A 23,012-nucleotide genomic window follows, 5' to 3' on the forward strand; every position below is an offset into this window, starting at 1 on the left:
TGTTATACCTAAAGAAGGAAAATACCCGACAGACTGTGCATCGTATAGACCAATATCGCTCTTAAATGTAGATCAAAAATTATTCACATCAATTATAGCAACCAGACTCTCACATATACTACCTAATATAATTAACTTGGACCAAACAGGATTCGTTAAAGATCGTCTCCTAAGCGACAATGTGCGGCGTACTCTTAATATCATTGATTATGCAGTACAAACAAAGCAACAAATGCTGACATTGACATTAGATGCTAAAAAAGCCTTTGATCGGGTGTCATGGCCCTTCATATTTGGAGTATGTGAGAATTTTGGATTCCACCAAACTTTTATTAAATTGATTAAGGGAATATATAAAGAACCTAACGCAAGAGTAAGAGTGAATGGGACACTCTCTATGAAATTTATTTTAAAACGGGGGACAAGACAAGGGGACCCATTATCGCCCCAAATATTTGCCTTATGCATAGAACCCTTAGCCGAAAGCATAAGGAAAAATATGAGGATAAAAGGTCTCACAATAAAGGAAGATGAACATAAACTAGCACTGTACGCGGACGACATCATAGTGTATCTTACAGATATATATATTTCACTACCGGAGTTACTCGATGAAATTACAAACTATGGAGTTCTGTCTGGATATAAGCTTAATTTAAATAAAACTGAAGCTATGGAAGTAGTTGACCACTTGGAGAAAGACTTCAAAAAACAGTTTAACTTTAAATGGGACCGAAACAAAGTGAGATATCTGGGAATAACTATACCTAATAACCTAGACAATCTACATCAGTGTAATTATGGAAGTTTGGAGAACTCTGTAAAGGAAGATCTGAATAGGTGGAAAATTGTACCTCTCACTTTATTTGAAAAAATTTATATTATTAAAATGAACATCTTGCCACGTTTTCTATTTTTATTCCAAAACATGCCATTATACATAACACCTAAATGTTTCAACGTTTGGGAGGGGCTGCTGAGAAAATGTATATGGGATGAAAAGAAACCTAGAGTCAAACTCAAAATCTTGCAACAAAAAAAAGAAGGAGGGGGACTAGCATTACCAAATTTAATTAATTATTATTACGCAGCACAGGTAAAACCGATTCTAATATGGATGAAAAACGAGATGAGACCCAAATGGAAGTCAATTGAGTTGAATCTAGTGGAATCACTCAGCACATTGATCTTCTCCAGATATAAAAAAGCACAGATCAAAATACACAATCATTGATCTTCTCCAGATATAAAAAAGCACAGATCAAAATACACAATTACTCTATATATAACACATTTAAAATCTGGAGGGAAATATGTAAAATAAATAAAATTAAGGAACAAGAAATGATCTGCTTAAGACAAATAGCATGGGACCCAGATTTTTCTCCAAACAGTATTGACGGTTTTTTTAAGACATGGGAAGCTAAGGGCCTCATACGTTTCTATCAAATGTACAATGAAGGAGTGGATTCTTTTGAAAATGTAGCTAATGAATATGCCTGTCCTAGTAATCACTTTCACCGATACCTGCAAGTAAGAAGCTACTTAAGAGAAAAAGTCCAAATTAAAACTCTTGAAGATCTCCACCCCCTACTGAAATACATGATAAAGACTCAACAAAGCCATAACCTCAAAAATACAACTGGACAAATTTACAAAATGCTCCAAGAAAACAAAATTGAAGATTTAAGCTATATTAAAAATAAATGGGAGAAGGAACTGAAAACAAACATACCAGATAAGGAGTGTAATCAAAGCTTTAAAGATATCTTCCATTACATAAAATCACCCTTTTGGCAGGAGTATGCTTGGAAAATAAATATGAGGTACTTTAGAACACCATCGAGTATGTCCAAATACGCACAAAATGATCCCGGCTGCTGGAGGGAGTGTGGGGAGAAGAATGCTGACCATACACATATTTTCTTTACATGTAAAAAAATTCAAATCTACTGGTCAGATATTCTAGACATAATGGAACAGATGTTTAAGGAAGTGGGTATAGAAAAACATGATATACTCTTAGGAACACGCCCCAAAAACCTACAAAAAGAAGAACTATACCTTTTTTTTTATTTTGAGAGCTGCAGCACTTAAACAAATTACAAGAGCTTGGAAAAAACTTGAACCCCCGAAAGTAAACAAATGGTTAGAAACTGTAGAGGACATATATAGTATGGAAAAGGTAACCTACAAAATCAATAAGAATGAAAATATGCTGGGAAAAAGATGGGGTCTCTTTAAACTATGGAGGGGTACTAGTTGACAGACAGATCAGTCTTTAAGGAAGATTTTAAGTAACAGGAAACAGTGATGATCTACTGATCAATTGTTGGGGAACACCCCTTAGGCCTACAGCTACTGTATACCTACAATGAAAATTCAAGCCTTTTTACTTATTATTATTATTTTATTTAAATTTTTAGTTTTTTGGTTGGTTTCTTTTTTCTATTAATTTCTTATTTGTTTGCTGTTATTATTGTTGTTGTTGTTTGTTGTTTTTCTTGTGTGTGTGTGGGGACGGGTAGGGATGGATGTTGGATGTGTGCCGGTCCGGGATCTATGCTGGTGCTCGCCCCTTTGTTTGTGTTTTCGTCTCCTGTTTTTTGTATGGGTGATGGGTACAAAAAAAAAAAAAAAAAAAGATTTGGAATATGCGTATGTACATTTGTGTGGGTATGTACGTATGTAGGTATGGACAGGTGCAGTTGTGTATGTGTATGTGGGTACACTTACTATACCTAAATGTAAAATGTTTTTGTTTGACACAATAAAGTATAAAAAAAAAAAAACATGATTTGTGGAGCTCCCTCTGGTGTTGTGATCGTGGTATTCACTGACCTTTGGGAAGTATTTTGACATGTACATGGGTACCTTGGTCGCGTAGTGTATCTTGTAGACCAGGCCCATTGCAAGTTGCTGTACTCTGTCGTCTACTCTAAGCCATCCTAGGTTGTCAAAGTGGGCAGGGGTGAGGTGGGTTCTAGGAGTCAGGTCAAGCAGTAGTCTGACTAGCTTGTTTTGAGATGTTTGTAATTTGTTTTTTAGTGCCTTTGAGGTGCTTTGGTACCATGAGGTGCAAGCATAGTCGTAGTACCCTTGAATCAGTGCTCTTGCCAGAGTCTTCAGGGTATTCTTGTTTACCAGAGAGGAGATCCTCGTAGATGGGCTATGCTCCATTGGGAGCGATGGGCCTAAGTACTGTAAGTAAGTAAGAGAGGAGATCCGGTACAAGAATCGAGTTCGTTGGTTGACTTTTTTTATTACATTGGATGCCATTTTGTCACAGGAAAGATTAGCCTCTAAGATAGAACCCAGGTAGGTAATTTCATCTTTCCTTGTGACAATATTGTCACCCACTGTAACCGAGAAGCCGTCGGTCTTGCTGAGTTTGTTATTTGAACCGAAGAGAATGGACTCTGTTTTGCCCATGTGTAATGATAGTTTGTTGTCGGCGAGCCATATGCAGATTTTGCCTAGTTCCGAGCTGAGGGCATTTTCAACCTGTAACTTGTTCTTGTCAGAGACCAGCAGGGCTGAGTCGTCCGCAAACAGGAACAAGTTGCAGTCACAAGCTGACGACAGCTAATTTGCATAAATACTCGTGCTAATATGTCTTAAATGGGCAGAAATCTGCCTAAGAGGAAATTTTTTGTCGTAAATCCGTTGGGGAATGAGACCCATTGACTTGGAACCCGCATGTCAAAAACCAGAAATAGGTACAATAGATAAGAGACCAGACTTACCCAGCCCCATATGGCTATTCTCTCTTTGTCTATGAAGCCCATGTCAATGAATTGTCTAGAGGACAAACAACAACAGCAACAACAAAGCAATAAACATAAAACATTTTAAACTTTCATGTGCCACAAACAAACTAGATATTTATAAAAGAAAGATGAGATTTACCTTAATTATTTAAATGTCAACCCGTTCACGAGTACAACCTCACAAACAAGATCAGAATGTTCAGAACTGAACATTCTAATGATGGTTTTACATTTACATTTAGTCATTTAGCTGAACGCTTTTATCCAAAGTTAAGTTCTGTACAACAGGTCAGCAGGAAGGGCTTACTCTAGCAGGTAAGGGTCGGTAAGATTGTTCGTAAAACAGTGTTGACCTTGAGTGCTACAGTCTTGAGTGCATAGTAGTATTGTAGTATTAGCATGATAGGTAGTAGTATAGACATATTAGCATAGCAGGTAGTAGTATAGGCTAGGTAGATTACTTAGTAGCAAAGTGCATAATAGTATAGACATACTAGTGTAGTATGTAGTAATATAGATATATTAGCATAGGTAGTAGTATAGACATATTAGCATAGTAGGTAGTAATATAGACATATTAGCATAGTAGGTATTAATATAGACATATTAGCATAGTAGGTAGTAGTATAGGCTAGGTAGATTACTTAGTAGCAAAGTGAATAATAGTATAGACATACTAGCGTAGTATGTAGTAGGGCTGACCCCTATTAGTCGATTAGTCGACTAATCGGTCGAAAGGAGCCGTAGTCGACCAGCCAACCTCTTAGTCGAATATATATAAAAAATTAAAATTATAATATATATATATATTTTTTTATCATTCTTTCCAAAAGAAAAGAGGCCTAGAAACGTGGCTAACGCTAATGGCACGCATACCAGAAGCTAACTGCCTACGAAAACAGGCACAGAGGCACTGAAAGAGGATTTCACCCATCTAATGAACACACTAGACTAGACAAATATCAAGATGTATCCATCAGTGGACCAATTGCATGCTTTTGCAGAGGACAAGAAGCCTTCAGTCGACTCCTTCAGACATTAAGCACCCCCCACAGCCCAAATGGAATGATAAAAAAATATATATATATATATTAATTTTCTTTTTTTAAACATTATACTTTTTTTTTTTTTTTTTTTTTTGACCAATTTTGACTGACGGCAAATTTTGGCCAATCATAGTCGACCATCCAAATCCTTAGTCGGGGACAGCCCTAGTATGTATACAGTAATATAGGCACAGTAGGTTCCTTAGTAGCAGAGTGCATAATAGTAAAAGACAGTATGGAGGTTGATTTCATTTTTGTGACGATGGTGATGGTGTCACAATGGCTGCCGTCAGAGATAGAACTAGTACGACATGGACTCCGCTCATCCACGCAGTCGCCAAGAAACACACATGTTCACATGCATTTCACCAGAGGGGCAAGTAGAGGGTTGATTAGTCTACCCCGTGCAAAATCCAAAAGCATGAAAATAACTGTTATATATAGGGCTATCTGGGCATGGAAATGTCTTTCAAGTGGCATAAGCTAAATACAAGATATAGCTAGCTTTAAAAGTAAGTTGAGATCTCACTTACAACAGAGCCAATGAATATGAAAGTGATAATGTAGAGCCATGTGAAATTGTTGTTACCTTGATGTGTTCTGCTATCATTTGATTGTGTGTTTCTTTGGTCTGTGTGATGTTTTAATTGTGTCATGTTGTACCCCAGGAATACTAGTTGGCGTCTTTGCGTTAGCTAATGGTGATCCTTGTCAATAAACAATAAACAAACACATTTCATCTCCCGACATACTGTGGTCACAGGGGGGGGGGGGGGGGGGCGTCGGCGTTCAAGCTCTAAATGCACGTCACCTCACGGCCGTTATTTGATCTTCCACTTCGTACGTTCCCAGGCGTTGGTAGATGGAGTGCATTATTTCGTCACCTTGGTAACCACTCCCCCTCCCGTCGAAGCTGGCGACGATGACACCCTCCGTGCTGGCGAGGTAGGAGCCCCAGTTTAGCCTGAAGCGGAAGTCCGTCTTCTGGCTACAGGGGCCGCCGTACCTGCAGGGAGAGCGGCCGGCCATGTGGTCACAGTTCACCATATATTCAATGGTAAATGGTGCATTTATATATCTCTTTTATCCAAAGCTCTTTACAATTTGTTCCTTAAATTTTTACCCGTTCACTCACACATTCACACACCGACGGCGGAGGCAAACCATGCAAGGGGCCAACCTTGGGAGCAGTTAGGGGTTAAGTGTCTTGCTCAAGGACACTTCGACAAGCTGCCTGGGAGGAGCGGGAATCGAACCAGGAACCTTCTGATTACTACTCTACCTCCTGAGCCGCTGTCGTATTGTGTTGAGGTGAGGTACAGAGGCTTGGGCACGTTTTGAGGAAGTAGAATAACCCAAGTAGCCGGAACTATCATTGGTATTTGTTTATTTTTGGAATGGAATCTTGGAACCTATTCTACACGTTCAAATGACTGGTTGCTTCTTAACGCCCTCCGACTGATTCTGAAGCTTGAAGGTTCTTCCTTCTCTTGCTGCATTTAAAAGTATGATCTCTGTGTGTCGACTTGTAACTGTCTTAGCTGATTATTTCTTTTATTGTTTATTCTTATTTATTGTGTCTATATGTATGAAATTGCTGATAAACTGTGTCTTGTTTTGTAAGCTCATCATCATCACTGTAAATGAGGATAACCTCAGTGTCTCACGAGTTGAAATAAAGGTTTGTAATGAAATGAAATAATGATAAGCAGGGCCTTTGCCATCAGGGCCCCTCAGCTTTGGAATGACAGAGGAGTACGAGTATCATCTTTTACATTTTATGAAAAAGCTTTTTAATAATAATTATTCTACAATGTTTTCTTCTGGTTATTTTATTTCTTATCATGGTTTTATATTTGGATTTTTATTACTGCTTTTTGTCTTTGATTTATGATTTGTTACTGTATTTTCAAAGGTTTACTAATAATTGATTTAATTTTTGATGAGCTATACAGCTACTGTAACTGAGCAGTTCACCTTCTTGAAACAGCCCCCAGTAATAATAATAATAATACATTGGATTTATATAGCGCTTTTTCAAATGCTCAAAGGCGCTTTAACAAAACAAACGATACAATACAGTTTTAGTATAGATAAATAAAAAGGTGAGAGAGGAAGGAGTTCATGGGTTGAAAGCAAGGGTAAAAAGGTGGGTTTTGAGGGCTTGTTTGAATGATGAAAGAGTGTCTGCATGACGGATATGGTTGGGAAGGGCATTCCAGAGGGTGGGGGCAGCTGCAGCGAAGTACGCACTTTCTCTCAGGAGGTCACGTACTACTTACACATCAATGAGAAGAGGTTACTTTCTCTCAGGAGGTCATGTACTACTTACACATCAATGAGAAGAGGATACTTTTTAGATTTCTTGAAATTCGGGGGTAACATCATCTGATACCAAAGGTCTGTTGGGGAAAAGGATTATGACATGTTTTACGTGGTGACAAGACAAGACAAGACAAGACAAGACAAGACAAGACAAGACAAGACAAGACAAGACAAGACAAGACAAGACAAGACAAGACAAGACAAGACAAGACAAGATATGATATGATAATGGTACGATAAGATAACTTGGGGAAATGCAGGCGTCATAGTAGCATGGGGAATGGGAGGTACAGGTATGGGCAGGGTAATAGTAGAAAGACGTAAATATAGGCAATAAAATGTTATCAGAATATAAAAATATGAGAAAAGATAAACAGTGTGACCAATATAATTAACTCTGAATATACAAATATGAGAAAAATAAACAGTGTAAACAAAGGTGCAGATGAGGGTCTGTATGCCCTATCGGTTATATGATGTTAAAATAAATATAGGCAATAAAGATTTTTAATCTGAATATATACTATGAGTAAGAGTAAAAATAAACAGTATACACAAGGTGCATTATACACAAGGTGCAGTATACACACAAGGTACCCTAACTGGCACGATATATGTCATATGTTGTTGTGAGGGCTGTAGGTGTTTGGGTCACTAGCAAATAATAGGGACTCTTTAAGTTATTCGTATAACGAATAACCACTAAACTGCTAAGCAGACAAAAAAAAACCTTTACAGGTGGAAGCCTCAACATGAGTATTTAAGAAAATAAATCAAGTCCAAAAAATAGGACAACACTCAATAAAGAGGTAATATAGAAAAAACTAAATAAGCCATAACGGCACTTCCGAATAACGTCATAATAAATATTTTATACAAAGAACTTAAATAACAATAAACCTCCACTAAGGGAGTTTATGTGTAGTAGTGGATTAATGACGGTTCTAAAGAAACAAAAGAAAACTGTCATGAAAAGCAACACACTACAATAAAAGGCTCAGCTTCTAGAAAACAAAGTGCTAAATAAGCCAGTATCCTAAAACCAGAATGGCTACAGAGAAAGGCTAAATGTTGATTTAGAACAGCACTACACTTATAACAAGCCTGGCCAGAAGGATAGCCAACACAAAGGGGAATGAGAAAGCAGCTGACCCTGCGAGATTCCAACTTAAATAGCTGCATTGAATCAGGCGCAATCAAGCCCACACACCTGCCCTACCAAGGGGCGATTAACCACAGAGGCCAGTGATTGACAGCTGTCCATCACAGGAATACGAAACAAAGCAAAAACCATGACAGTCGTAGTCCGTGCAGGTTTTGGTGGTTAAGAGTCAGACACACTTAGTAGTCAGACATTCCTAAAATACATATGTTAGAACGTTTGTCTCACCGAACCCCGCGACCCTCAGGGTCCCGCGCCTCAGGGTGGGCATCTGGAACTCTGAGAGGATGTTCTCCAGATCTGTGTTGTCTTGCAGAACCTTGATCTCTGAAACAGACAGACGGCGCGGCCAGAAATCACGGCAACAAATGAACAATTATTCATTGTATCAATATGATATCAATATTGGTCGGTACAACTGATATCATGGATGTCAAAACGATGTTGTTTCAGCCTTTTATATAAGAAACAACTGGGAAACTCGCATCACTTGGCTTTAGTTTTTCTACAGTAACTGGCATTCAGGGGACGGGTTGGGTTTAGAGTGAAAGCCACTATATTACTATACTGTAGGGCTGTCCCCGACTAAGGATTTGGATAGTCGACTATGATTGGCCAAAATTAGCCGATAGTCGACTATAAAAAAAAAATTTGTATCATTCCATTTGGGATGTGGGGGGTGCTTAATGTCTGAAGGAGTCAACGGAAGGCTTCTTGTCCTCTGCAAAAGCATGCAATTGGTCCACTGATGGATACATCTTGATATTTGTCTTGTCTAGTGTGTTCATTAGATAATAATAAATAATAATAATAATAATAATAATAATAATAATAATAATAATAATAATAATAATAATAATAATAATAATAATAATAATAATAATAATAATAATAATAATAATAATAATAATAATAATAATAATAATAATAATAATAATAATAATAATAATAATAATAATAGATCAAATTTATATAGCGCCTTTCATAGAACCCAAGGTCGCTTCACAATCAGGACAAAAAATAGGGCTAGGGAAATAGGGGGGGGAAAGGGGATGAGGGAAGGTAAGGGATAATGGATAATGGACCTAATCTAATCTAAACTAATTGATGGGGAAAATCCTGATGGGTGAAATCCTCTTTCAGTGCCTCTGTGCCTGTTTTCTTAGGCAGTTAACCTCTGGTATGCATTCCATTAGCGTTAGCCACGCTTCTATGCCTCTTTTCTTTTGGAAAGAATGATAATTATTTTTAATTTTTTTAATTTTTTTTATAATTCAAATATACAGTGTGGTGTTATACAGCGTGGTTATACGGCGTGGTGTTATACGGCGTGGTGTTATACAGCGTGGTGTTATACAGCGTGGTGTTATACAGCGTGGTGTTATACAGTGTGGTTATACAGTGTGGTTATACAGTGTGTTCATGAATTGACAGAGGACTTTATTACAGTGTGAGTAAGATGCTAAGGTTGAGCTACATGATGAAACAACAAACAAACAAACAAACAGAAAAACATTTGTATACCTGAATCTTCTGAGCCCCTATTATCCCTGAGTGTAAAGAAAGGCAGCCCAGGTCCTGCAGAAACCAAAGATAGTGAATATAAGATAATCCTTTATTGATCCCCTTGGGGAAATTCAGGTGTCAAAGCAGCATGGGGGGGAATACAGGGTGGGGGTCACTGGGGGATGCATAGCTTCACAGTACAAATACAATATAGTAATATAAAAGATAATATATATATAGATAAGATCATTCTTTATTGTCTGTTGGCACAGAATGTGTTTTGTGTCAGAACACACAGACAACCATGTTACAGCAGACAGACAGGACATCAGAGAGACAACCATGTTACAGCAGACAGACATACAGACAGGACATCAGAGAGACAACCATGTTACAGCAGAGACAGACATACAGACAGGCCATCAGAGCGACAACCATGTTACAGCAGAGACAGACATACAGACACGACATCAGAGAGACAACCATGTACAGCAGAGACAGACATACAGACAAGACACCTCTAAAGAGATCCTTTCAAAGTTCACGCTTCAGCAGGACTTCAGTTTATTTAAATGTAAATCTTCAATTGTCTGTTGATTCATCGTTTAGATACAATGATTAATCAATAGAATAACCGTTGGATCACGAATCGATTACTTAAATGATGATTAGTAGCGGCTCTAGTTCATTCAGCTACAGACAGTATACAGGTTGATGTGATATGGACTGATTTTTAACTGCAAATACATGGGCTGTCTAAAACATTTCCAAACGGAACATCGTAGCAGCATGGGGGAGGGGGAGGGGAGGTGCAGCTGAGCTGCACCTCCCCTATGGGCAGGGTAATAGAAGACAGACATAAATATAGGCAATAACATTTGATCTGAATATAAACATAATGAGGACAATAAACAGTGTAAACAAAGGCACAGATGAGGGTCTGTAATGCCATATCGGTTATATTATACATTACAATAAATATAGACAATAATATATATATATATATATTTTTTTAACCCACGGTTCACATGTTGTTATCTTTGTGCATTAACGTTAGCTATGGACGGGCTAGTGCTCATGAAAATACGAGACGCGGTTTGGTGGAGCGGCAACTCACCATAACAGTCCATCCGATAGTACGAGGCGTCCCAGCTCAGGTAGGCTGAGTTGAACTGACACCTGTCCTCGTCCAGCGAGCAGGTGAGGCACCGGGGAGCGGGGGAGCCGCTTCCCACCGCCGTCCTGGAGAACAAACAAAACAAAGGCCTTGTGTCACTTTACATCATCGCCGCAGCGAAACGTTCACATCTTCACGCCATGTGTGTATTTATACATCAGAGGAGACGGTCTGTACTATACTTACTTATAAAGGTTTCTAGTTCCGGGTTTTCCTTTGTGCTCGTTGGCGACATAATATCTGTGGAGATTAAGTCTCAAGTCAAGTCAAATGTATTTATGAAGCACATTTCATACACGGAGGCGATCCAAAGTGCTGTACACAAAAAAGAAAAGAGAAACTAAAAAGAAGGCACAGTATAAAAAAATAATGATTCTCTGGAATTAAAAAAAGGATATAGGATATATACACCTTTTTATTTTATTATCTGTCTGTCCGTTAATGTCACACCGAAAACAAACAAAGCAAATTCCTTGTATGTGAAAACTACTTAGGAATAAAGGCATTTCTGATTCTGATTCTGAAAAGCAGTACATTCTCACAAATAGATTTTCAGTGCATTAAAATAAACAAAAGAAAAGAAAAAAGTGCAGTGAAGTGCAAAAAAGAGTGCAGTGGTGCATCTAAGTACCATTGTTCTACTCTATACTATAGGAGATGGCATGTAATGATGGATATTTGATATCCTCTGCTTACTAATTGATATTAAAAAGGAATATTTAATTGCTGTCCAAAATTATAATGATCAGGAGGTGATTTCTAAAGTTCAATATGATTGTTTATTACAAGTATGGATCCATACTAAAATACAAAAGACAATAGACAAAATATAGTTAGTTATATCGAGATTAAGTCCAAAAAGCTTAAAGGCAGAAGGAGCGAGTGAGATGAGGAAAGGAAGAGAGATAGTGAGAAGTGAAGACACAAGGCTCCTTATCTCCTTTAGTCATTTAGTCTCCTTACACAAAGAAAAGAGCGGGAACATGCAGTCATCACATTTAGATCAATCACATAAGTCAACAAGATGTTTAACATTCTTTGACATTTAAGATAAGATAGCAGGATGCAGATGTTCCTCAAGATAGCAGTCCTTGGTGCAATAAACTAAGTTGACCAGTTAAAGCCTCAGTCCGCTCTCAAACCAAGGCCTGGCCATTACTTTAGATGGGAACTCACTGACCTTTGACCTTCCTGTGAGGGAGGCCTGTTTACTGCCTAACATCACATCACAGACTAAGCTATGCAGAATACTAAATGCATGAAAAAAAGGCATGAACACAATGTATAAATGATTATGGATATAATATAAAAAACATATAATAATGATATTGTCAGATGTAAACGTGACTCAGGCTGCAGCTCTACTTACATGGCGTCTTTTGTTAGCTTGGAGATGTAGATAACTTCCCACTTTCCTGACGTGATCGGTGTTGCTTCCCCCTTTAAGAATGACAATGTGTGTATAATGGGCTTCATGTATTCATTATTATTTTCATATAATAATAATAATAATAATAATAATAATAATAATCATAATCATAATCATAATCATAATCATAATAATAATAATTATTATTATTATTATTATTATTATTATTATTATTATTATTATTATTATTATTATTATTATTATTATTATTATTATTATTATTATTATTATTATTATTATTATTATTATTATTATTATTATTATTATTATTATTATTATTATTATTATTATTATTATTATTATTATTATTATAATAATAAACTTTATTTGTATACGTGTAGCACCTTTCATACAAGAATTGCAGCCCAAAGTGCTTCACAGACAGGCATACATATAGACAGGCATAAATGAGCAGAGAATTGACAAGATAAAAGCAATGCATAAAGTGCAGACATAAAATTTGTATAAGATAGACAATAATCCTAAAATAGACAACATGCATTCATACGTTATCACAATTGACCTGCGCTACGATCAATCGATCGATAATATGCTATGAATTAACACGTTGTTAATACTGTATCCATTAGCTGTATGGTCTATGAATTAACAAGTTGTTAATACTGTATCTATTAGCTGTATGCTCTATGAATTAACAAGTTGTTAATACTGTATCATTGTATGCTCTATGAATTAACAAGTTGTTAATACTGTGTCCATTAGCTGTATGCTCTATGAATTAACAAGTTGTTAATACTGTATCATTGTATGCTCTATGAATTAACAAGTTGTTAATACTGTGTCCATTAGCTGTATGCTCGCCTCTATGAATTAACAAGTTGTTAATACTGTATCCATTAGCTGTATGGTCTAATTAACAAGTTGTTAATACTGTGTCCATTAGCTGTATGCTCTATGAAGTAACAAGTTGTTAATACTGTGTCCATTAGCTGTATGCTCTATGAATTAACAAGTTGTTAATACTGTGTCCATTAGCTGTATGCTCTATGAAGTAACATGTTGTTAATACTGTGTCAATTAGCTGTATATGCTCCATGTTGCTTCGACACCAGATGAGAAATGTCAAGATGCTTACATTCTGTATATGATGAATGTGCTTGTAGCCATGTGTGTCACTCATCACTTTGTAGAAGCTGAGTTTATCCTCAGCGAAGAACAGTGGAAGAGGAGAATACTGGAAACAAAAGACATCTTCAGTTATTTTAGTTTATCCACCTTCTTTGATTGATTGAAAAGTTTATTAACAGATTGCAGAATGGGTACAGTACAGTACAGCTCAATACATACAATTGTTAAGGGGATGCAGACCAGAGAAAGACTTTCGTCTTGTTTACATCAGGGTCCCCCATTTTCAATTCATCATATGACACACACGACATACAGATAGACAGTACTGCTACATCTATACATTTATGACATACCAGATTTGCAAATACAGTACTGTTTGTGATACTAAAAAAATCCAGAAAAAAGAGTGTATATACATTTGACATAGAAACTGTACATTGGAGGAGGTTGGGTAGGTGGGGGGTGGTTGGGTGGGGCTGTACATTGGAGGTGGGGGGGGGGGGTTGGGTAGGGACACACACACTGTACACTGTACATTGGAATACTGACATACATTTGACATAGAAACTGTACATTGGAGGAGGTTGGGTATAGGTGGGGTGGGGCTGTACATTGGAGGTGGGGGGGGGGTTGGGTAGGGGGGGGGACACACTGTACATTGGAATACTGACAAAGCCATACTTGGTCTTTACTGTACAACTGGGTTAGGACATTTGTAGGGGCCAGTTTTGAATTGCAGTCTCCCGTAGGAGTTCTTTGAGAGTGTTTTTGAAAGTGGGTAGTGATTCACATTCCTCTACAGCTTTGGGTAGGGCGTTCCACATTGATGTGGCATAATTGCGAAACGTGTTTAGTCCCTTGTTTGAGCCGAATCTGGGTTTAACATGATTTGTGGAGCTTCCTCTGGTGTTGTGATCGTGGTATTCACTGACCCTTGGGAAGTATTTTGACATGTACATGGGTACCTTGGTCGCGTAGTGTATCTTGTAGACCAGGCCCATTGCAAGTTGCTGTATTCTGTCGTCTACTCTAAGCCATCCTAGGTTGGCAAAGTGGGCAGGGGTGAGGTGGGTTCTAGGAGTCAGGTCAAGCAGTAGTCTGACTAGTTTGTTTTGTGATGTTTGTAATTTGGTTTTTAGTGCCTTTGAGGTGCTTTGGTACCATGAGGTGCAAGCATAGTCGTAGTACCCTTGAATGAGTGCTCCTGCCAGAGTCTTCAGGGTATTCTTGTTTACCAGAGAGGAGATCCGGTACAAGAATCGAGTTTGTTGGTTGACTTTTTTTATTACATTGGATGCCATTTTGTCACAGGAAAGATTAGCCTCTAGGATGGAACCCAGGTAGGTAATTTCATCTTTCCTTGTGACAATATTGTCACCCACTGTAACTGAGAAGCCGTCGGTCTTGCTGAGTTTGTTATTTGAACCGAAGCAACAATCAATGACGTCTCTGTTGGCCTCATTTGATTGATTTAACCTTTATTTAACCAGGCAGGTCAATTAAAAACAAATTCTTATTTGCAATGACAGCCTGGTGAGAAGACAAAAGGGCCTCTTGAAGGGTAACAGGGAAAGGGCCCAATTTGTTTTAAGAAATGTAAAACAAATGAGAAATGAAAGAATAAAAGATAAAGAAATGTATAAAATAAAATAGACGTTACATACATCACAGAGGTATGGGAAATAATTATGGATGTTCGATATTGGCTTTTTTACCGATACCGATATACCGATATTGTCCAACTCTTAATTTCCGATACCGATATCAACCGATATATGCAGGGTCCCCCCCCCCCCCCCCCCCCAAAAAACAGAATAATTTCAGGTAATTAACATTACATATCTCTTGTCGTGGAATTAACACAACATTATGCATACTTTTGACAATAAATAAAATCGGAATTTGTTCTCACTTGCTTGCCTGGGTAAATAAAGGTTAAATAAATGTTAAAAAAAAAAAAAAAAAAAAAAATTTTTACCGATATCGATAATTTCCGATATCACATTTTAATGCCAATATCGGTAGGCCGATAATATCGGACATCCCTAGAAATAATTAAAACACACATCAAACAAACAACAAGGTATTTAGTGGAACTTACATGTCCAACCCAGCCGGTTCTGCTTGTTTGTTCAAATTTCTATGAATAAAAGAAGCAAGACGTACTTTTACATGAACTGATCAGGATCAATTCACCTTCAGTTCAATTCATTCAGGAAGTGTATCCTCTTTCAAATTCAAATATTGAAAAACATTTGGCAAGAAAATGCTGTACTTTCCAACCTACTGATAAGTAAATGAGAACAATGCCCCATTTACATTTAGTTATTACATGCTATACTATGTTATTTGATACTATCTTGTCTAGCACAGTCTCTGGAGCGTAACAGTATGAAGCATTTTGTATGAAAGTATTCTGTACTTCTGTATGACAACTATTAAAGAAACTTGAAACTTGAAACTTGAGTTATTTAGCTGAAACGCTTTTATCCAAAGCGACTTACAAGTTCTGTACAACAAGCCAGCAGGAAGGGTATAACTCTGGCAGCTAAGGCTAAGTAAGATTCTTGGTCAAACAGTGAGTGCGACAGTCTTGAGTGCATATTAGTATAGACATACTAGCATAGTAGGTAGTAGTATAGACATACTAGCATAGTAGGTAGTAGTATAGACATACTGTGAGGATTCGCCTGTCCCTGGACCCCTTTTCCCTGTTCTCCTACTCTTCACCAGCCCCCACCCTTGCGAGAACTTTTCCCTGTCTCCTACTCTTCACCAGCCCCCACCCTTGGACATTCTTGTTCCTCTACCTTCACGCACCTGTTGGGAGTTTGCAATCAGCTCGGGAGAGTACTTAGGTTGCAGACTCCCCTCCAGTCCTTGTCGGGTCGTTCTGTGTTCTGGACTCTGTGTTCGTTCTGTATTCTGTACGTTACCATCACCTGCCGCGTCTCCGGCGTGAGACGACGTGCCAGCCATCACCACCTGTCGCCGTTTGCCTGGAGTGGGACACCGCCTTCGCTCTCTAATTCTCTACGGGAGGTTTCCAGTGTTCCCACTCCAGACGTCAAGCCGGCTTGCCATCGCTCCCGATTCCACGGGAGGAAGGCGTCTCTTCGTGATCCTCGTTCCTGGGGTGAGGCTCGCCGTCGCTCCCTATTATTCCACGGGAGGATGGCGTGTGCTCATCCCGTTCCCCTCGGACCCCGGCTCGTCGTCGCTCCCTATTATTCCACGGGAGGATGGCGTGTGCTCATCCCGTTCCCCTCGGACCCCGGCTCGTCGTCGCTCCCTATTATCCCACGGGAGGATGGCGTGTGCTCATCCCGTTCCCCTCGGACCCCGGCTCGTCGTCGCTCCCTATTATTCCACGGGAGGATGGCGTGTGCCGATCCCGTTTCCCCTCGGACCCAGGCTCGCCGTCGCTCCCTATTATTCCACGGGAGGATGGCGTGTGCCCATCCCGTTTCCCCTCGGACCCAGGCTCGCCGTTGCTCCCTAGTATTCCACGGGAGGATGGCGTGTGCCCATCCCGTTTCCCCTCGGACCCCCTTTGTTCTGCGCTGCCCGTCTGCAGCATCCGAGGATGAGGAGGAGGATTCCTTCCTGAGCAGCAGAGCCCTACTCGGTGTAGGGACGGGAGGAGGATCTCCGTGCCCGGCCTCCGCTGTCGTAACCCTGTCCTCATCCCTGTAAGTGGTCCTGGTCCTGACCCTTAGCCCTGACACTTAGCCCTGGCCCTTAGCCCTGGTCCTGGTCATGACCCTTAGCCCTGACACTTAGCCCTGACCCTTAGCCCTGGTCCCTTAGCCTGTTCGCCCGTTAAAGGCACAGTGCCGCAGTTTTCCTATTTCATGGACTCTTGTGTTTTTTGTGTTCTCCCTTAAAGGGACTGTGTTGCTTTTTGTTATTTAATAAATATTGCCCTGTTTTGGCTTACTCTAATACCTGTCTTGTGTTGTGCGATTGGGGTCAGTTTCAAACCATAACACATACTAGCATAGTAGGTAGTAGTATAGACATATTAACATAGTAGGTAGTAGTATAGACATACCAGCATAGTAGGTAGTAATATAGACATATTAGCATAGTAGGTAGTAGTATAGACATATTAGCATAGTAGGTAGTAATATAGACATATTAGCATAGTAGGTAGTAATATAGACATATTAGCATAACCTGTTTACGTTTAGATTTTATTATATCGACCCAAACCCTGTAAATCGGGATGTATTCTATTTGCAGTTTTTCTACCACACAGATGTAATATCATAATTCACTCAGTTGACATTCTGCCAGAGATCGTCCGGCGGCTGATGTCTAATAACAGATACCTGCGTCTCCTTCCAGCTGCTCCCATCAAAGTCATACAGCTGAACGAGCACATAGTTCTGCTTCCTCGTGAGCCATTGAACTGCAACGCGCTCGTCTGAGACCCACGTCACCGAGCTCAAGAAGTGATCACTGAGGAAAAACAAGGAACAACATGTCACGTGTAGACAGTAGACACTGTGATGACTGTGACCATGTTTTGACTATTTCATCTGCTTTCACTGTTTCACTATAAGGCTCTACATCATTTGCATTTGCATTTGCACCTTGCCTTAGTTTTGTACCTCATTGTCTGCATCTGTACCTCGTTGTCTGCATTTTTACTTCATTTTACTTAGATTGTACTTATAGGTTGTACTTTAGTTTGTATATTGTATTGTATAGTGTTATTCCTTTTTTACTTACTTTTTTACTGTATGAAGCACATTCTCAGGGGCTCATACAGAACCAAGCATTTCACTGTAATGTACATGTACCTTAAACGTGACAAATAAAAACAAACTTGAACTACAAATGCAAGCAAACTACAGGCTCCGCAACCCTGGGCATGGACTGCTGTCAGCAGCCGGAGAACTGACGCCGGCAGAACTACGGTATTAGGAATGTCTGACCGCTAGGAATTACAGGAATGAATGAGGCTTCCACCTGTAAAGGTTGTTTTTTGTTGTTTACTTTTCCCCTTCTCCTTAATGTCTGCATACTGTAGCAGTTTAGTGGTTATTCGTTATACGAATAACTTAAAGAGTCCCTATTATTTGCTAGCGACCAAAACACCCTGTCACAGTCCCTGCATCTCTCTCTCTCTCTCTCTCGACGTCTGTGGGCCGGTTACGTCAGTGATATAACCCCGCCTCAGATGTCGTGATGCTTAGCAGTTAGTTGTGTTATTCAAATCAAATCAAATCTAATCAAATGTATTTGTAAGGCCCGACAACACACGTTAATGTCCCCATGGGCCGGACACGTCTTATTTAAACAAGTCAAGAAGAAACATCACAATAAATCAAGAACAAAACAAAAACACCATAAAGTCCAAAAAAGATTTAATAAATGAATGCACTCGTATAGTTACTTAGTCTGTTGTTCTTTGACCGTGCCTAACCCTTTGTTGTCCTCCTTTCACCGCAGTCCAATACCTGGCTCTTCACCCTGATCTCTGGCTCTGGACAAACATGGTCTGACCTCCGCCTGCCTGACAACTCTCCTTGCCTTTTCCCGGAACGTATGAGGACCTGAACTCGTTTTGACTCCTGCCTAGCTGACTACCCTGTAACCCGTGTATCGAGTCGACCGCTGCCTGTCTGACTATCCTGTCCCGCACACGCCCCTGGACTGTACGAGATTCTCCCCCGTGTAAATCGACCTTTGACCTCTTATTAAATATACCCATATTGGGTTTTAACGAGACCTGTCTGCCTTTTCTCTTTGTCTGCATGTTGGGTTCAATATGCCAAGCCGTGACACACCTGCAGCCCTCACAACAACGTATGACGTATGTCGTGCGAGTTAGGGTACCTTTCTGTATACTGTTTACTTTCACTCTTACTCATAGTATATATTCAGATTCAAATTATTTATTGCCTATATTTATTGTAACATATAATATAACCGATAGGGCATCTGCACCTTTGTTTACACTGTTTATTTTTCTCATATTTTTATTTTCAGAGTTAATTATATTGTTTACACTGTTTATCTTTCTCATATTTTTATATTCAGATCAAATTGTATTGCCTATATTTGCTATGATGCACGAATTTCCCCAAGGGGATCAATAAAGGAATATCTTATCTTATCTTATTGTATCTCTTATCTTAACTCTTAGCCTGCGACAGCCCATATCAGGGACGTTTTTCGGACTTTTTGCAACCGGAACTTTGGCGACCCCTAGTGGCTCGGGTGTGCATATTTTGTAATACAATATATATATATCGAATTGAAGGCTTCTTTGTTGCCTGTCGATAGTGATAAGATCCGACAAAATCCGTTCAGCGGTTCTCGAGTTACATGCCGGTATTTGAGGCTTGTGCAAAGTACACGGTATTGCGCAAAATACCACTCCCGCATCAGGCTGCAGTAGTTCCGTCAATCTAGATCCGATCTCGAAAATGATTGTGGATCGTTGTAGCCAATGAGTGTGGCTTCCAATGATACCCCATGTAGGGATGTGTGAATCAGGGATCTACCCACCTCACCTCAAAACCAGCACCACCCCCCTCATGGACCCACATCAATTTGCCTACAGAACCAACAGGTCTGTGGATGACACAGTCAACACAGCCACTCACCACCTGCTGCAACACCTGGAAACCCGCAACTCATACGCCCGCATTCTGGTTATGGACTTCAGTTCCGCATTCAACACAATTATCCCAGCCAAACTCACCAATAAACTTCTGGACATGAACATCAACCCCTGCATCTGCCACTGGATCCACAGCTTCCTCTCCAACAGACAGCAGAAGGTCAAAATAAATAACATCACATCCCACCCTTTATATCTCAGCACAGGAGCCCCCCAAGGCTGCGTCCTTTCACCCTGGCTTTTCTCCCTATACACCAACCTGCTCATATCCCTCCACAACTCCGTAAAAATATATAAATATGCAGACGACACAACCCTTATAGGCCTCATCACAGACAATAACGAAACAGAATACCGTACACAAATCAACCACACACTCACCTGGTGCACAGACAATAACCTCCTTCTCAACTCATCAAAAACCCAAGAACTCATCATAGATTTCAGACGCCAGCCAAACCCCAAAACCCCCATATCCATCTCCGGCAAACCCATAATCACCACAGATTCCTTCAAATTTCTCGGCACTCACATAAGCAATAATCTCAAATGGAATACCAACACAGACCACATACACAAAAAAGCAAATCAAAGACTCTTCTTCCTCCGCCAGCTTAAGAAATACAGAGTCAATAAACATCTCTTGCTCCGTTTCTACCAGGCCATTATACAAAGCATCCTCACCTTCTCCATAACCGTTTGGTACAGCAATCTGGACACTCACTCAAAAAACAAACTACAAAGAATCATCAATAAATCCTCAAAAATAATCTGCACCCCCCTCCCTTCCCTCGAATCACTCCACCGCCAAATTACAATCAGGAGAGCCAGGAAAATCATCTCCGACCCCACTCACCCAGCACACCACATCTTCCAGCTGCTGCCCTCCGGGAGGCGCTACAGATCCCTGACCACCAAAACAACCCGGTTCAAAAACAGCTTCTTCCCCACTGCCATACGGACACTGAACTCCCTGTAGCACCCCCCCCCCCCTGCAGTACCCCCCGCAACCCCCCTTACCTCTGCTGACATGGACATGGACAAACTCACAAACTCTGAACTGTATCTATGTAATTGTGTTTTCTTTTATGTACGCTGTAAGTGATGTTATATGTTCTATGTTTTTGTGGTTTTATGTTTTTATGTTGGAACTGCTATGAAACCTGCACTGAAACTAAATTCCACCAGCCTGGCTGTGTGGTCATTAAATAAATTGAATTGAATTGGATTGAATAGGTGAACAACTAAATTCTTTAACAGGAAGCCAAATGAATTGAAGTTTATGAGAAAACTGAGTTTTTCTTTGTACACAGTTCTGAATGGATCTACCTCTGGACTACTAACTACTACAGAAAAACTTGAGTAACAAGTTTTTTTTTTACAACTCAAGTTCAGACCTATGTAACTCTATTACGTTAGCACTAGAAGTGAATTTTCCTCTGGAATCAGAAACTTCAGAATGTCATCTTTCAAAAGAGACCAGGCTCATGCATGGGCTATAAGTATAAAGTATGTTGTTTTGGTTTGCAAAAAAAGTATGCAGTCCTCAAAAACGAAAACTAAAATGGCCAGGAGACTCACTGCAGGTTAACAGGTTAACTCATCTCATCTCATTTCATCTCATCTCATTTCAGCTCATCTCATCTTATCTTATCTTATCTTATCTTATCTCATCTCATCCATCTTATCTTATCTTGTAAGTCAATGTTTTAATTCAAGAGTGCAGCGTCTATGAGTCACCAAAGTAACAAGGTGAGAAAACTGAATAATGCATATTTGGCCTGAAAGTGACAGGGATTTCTGTCCTCTGGGAAAATGTCCCTTAGACACCTGCCCTCTGCTGGTGGACCGAGGTAATGCAGACTGTCCTTAAAGGGAATATCTGCCTACCCATAACAAATAAAATTTAAGACGTTTTAAGACCTTTTTAATACCACTTGCAAAATGTTATACCAATTTCACAAGCATACTAGCAAAAAAAAACAGAACACATAGCAACACTGAACTGGCAGTTGCATAACGACTTTTCATATAGGCCTATTTAATATTCCTTCATCTACCGACAGCTGGGCTGCCCCCCCCCCCCCCCAAACATAATACCTGTGCAAATAAAATGTAAGACATTTTAATACATGTTAAGGCCTTAAATTGAGAATTATGAATGTAATACTTTTTAAGACTATTTAAAGGAACACGCCAACATTTTGGGAAATGTTAGCTTATCGTCTTCTCCAGAGAGAGTCAAGAAGATAGATACCAGTTTCCTCTCTGTGCGTTCACGTTAGCCTAGCTTAGCACAATGAATGGAAGTGGACAGTGCTGGTTAGCCTTCGGGAGAGGTGTTAGTTGGACAATGGCTAGGCTAACCGGCACTGTCTGCTTCCATTCATTGTGCTAAGCTAGGCTAACGTGCAGCCAGATAGCTGAATGCACAGAGAGGAAACTGGTATCTATCTTCTTGTCTCTCTCTGGAAAAGATGGTAAGCTAATTTCCCAAAATGTTGGCGTGTTCCTTTAATACCCCGCAGGTACCCTGCTACGTGTGTGGCAGACGTACTGTAGGGCCAGTATCTCCTAGTGTGGAAGGATATCTGGAGCCCAAGTAGGGAACTATATCTCCTGCTGAGCGACGTCAACCTTCAGCTCATCCATCAGACTGAAGTTATACCCCCTGTGGAGGATGTCAGCTCGGTTGAGGACCAATTTGTTCCTGACCCCCCCCCCCCCCCAAGTTGAGGAAAGCAGGCTGAGGAAAGCGAGGAGCAAGTCAGGTTACATTCTGTCTAGACTTAAAGGAACACGCCAACATTATGGGGAATGCACGTACCGTCTTCTGCAGAGTCAGACAAAAAGATAAATACCAGTTTCCTC

The 23,012-nt window shown here is 39.8% G+C and overlaps 1 protein-coding gene across 1 annotated transcript in view; it reads right to left on the reverse strand.

Annotated features, from left to right (window-relative positions):
- fap (fibroblast activation protein, alpha) overlaps positions 1-23,012 on the reverse strand; it is a 50,559-nt gene that overhangs the window by 18,439 nt on the left and 9,108 nt on the right. Inside the window, exons 11-21 of the mRNA XM_084309506.1 lie at positions 17,839-17,968; positions 15,606-15,644; positions 13,512-13,610; positions 12,356-12,426; positions 11,173-11,226; positions 10,927-11,051; positions 9,828-9,881; positions 8,532-8,630; positions 7,149-7,218; positions 5,628-5,822; positions 3,747-3,801 (exon numbers count right to left, since the gene is read on the reverse strand). Coding sequence (XP_084165632.1) covers positions 3,747-3,801; positions 5,628-5,822; positions 7,149-7,218; positions 8,532-8,630; positions 9,828-9,881; positions 10,927-11,051; positions 11,173-11,226; positions 12,356-12,426; positions 13,512-13,610; positions 15,606-15,644; positions 17,839-17,968 — 991 coding nt within the window. The remainder of the gene's footprint in view (positions 1-3,746; positions 3,802-5,627; positions 5,823-7,148; positions 7,219-8,531; positions 8,631-9,827; positions 9,882-10,926; positions 11,052-11,172; positions 11,227-12,355; positions 12,427-13,511; positions 13,611-15,605; positions 15,645-17,838; positions 17,969-23,012) is intronic.

The sequence above is a fragment of the Notolepis coatsorum genome, assembly GCF_963971535.1.
Source record: "Notolepis coatsorum genome assembly, chromosome: 3".
In the NCBI taxonomy this organism is placed as follows: Eukaryota; Metazoa; Chordata; class Actinopteri; order Aulopiformes; family Paralepididae; genus Notolepis; species Notolepis coatsorum.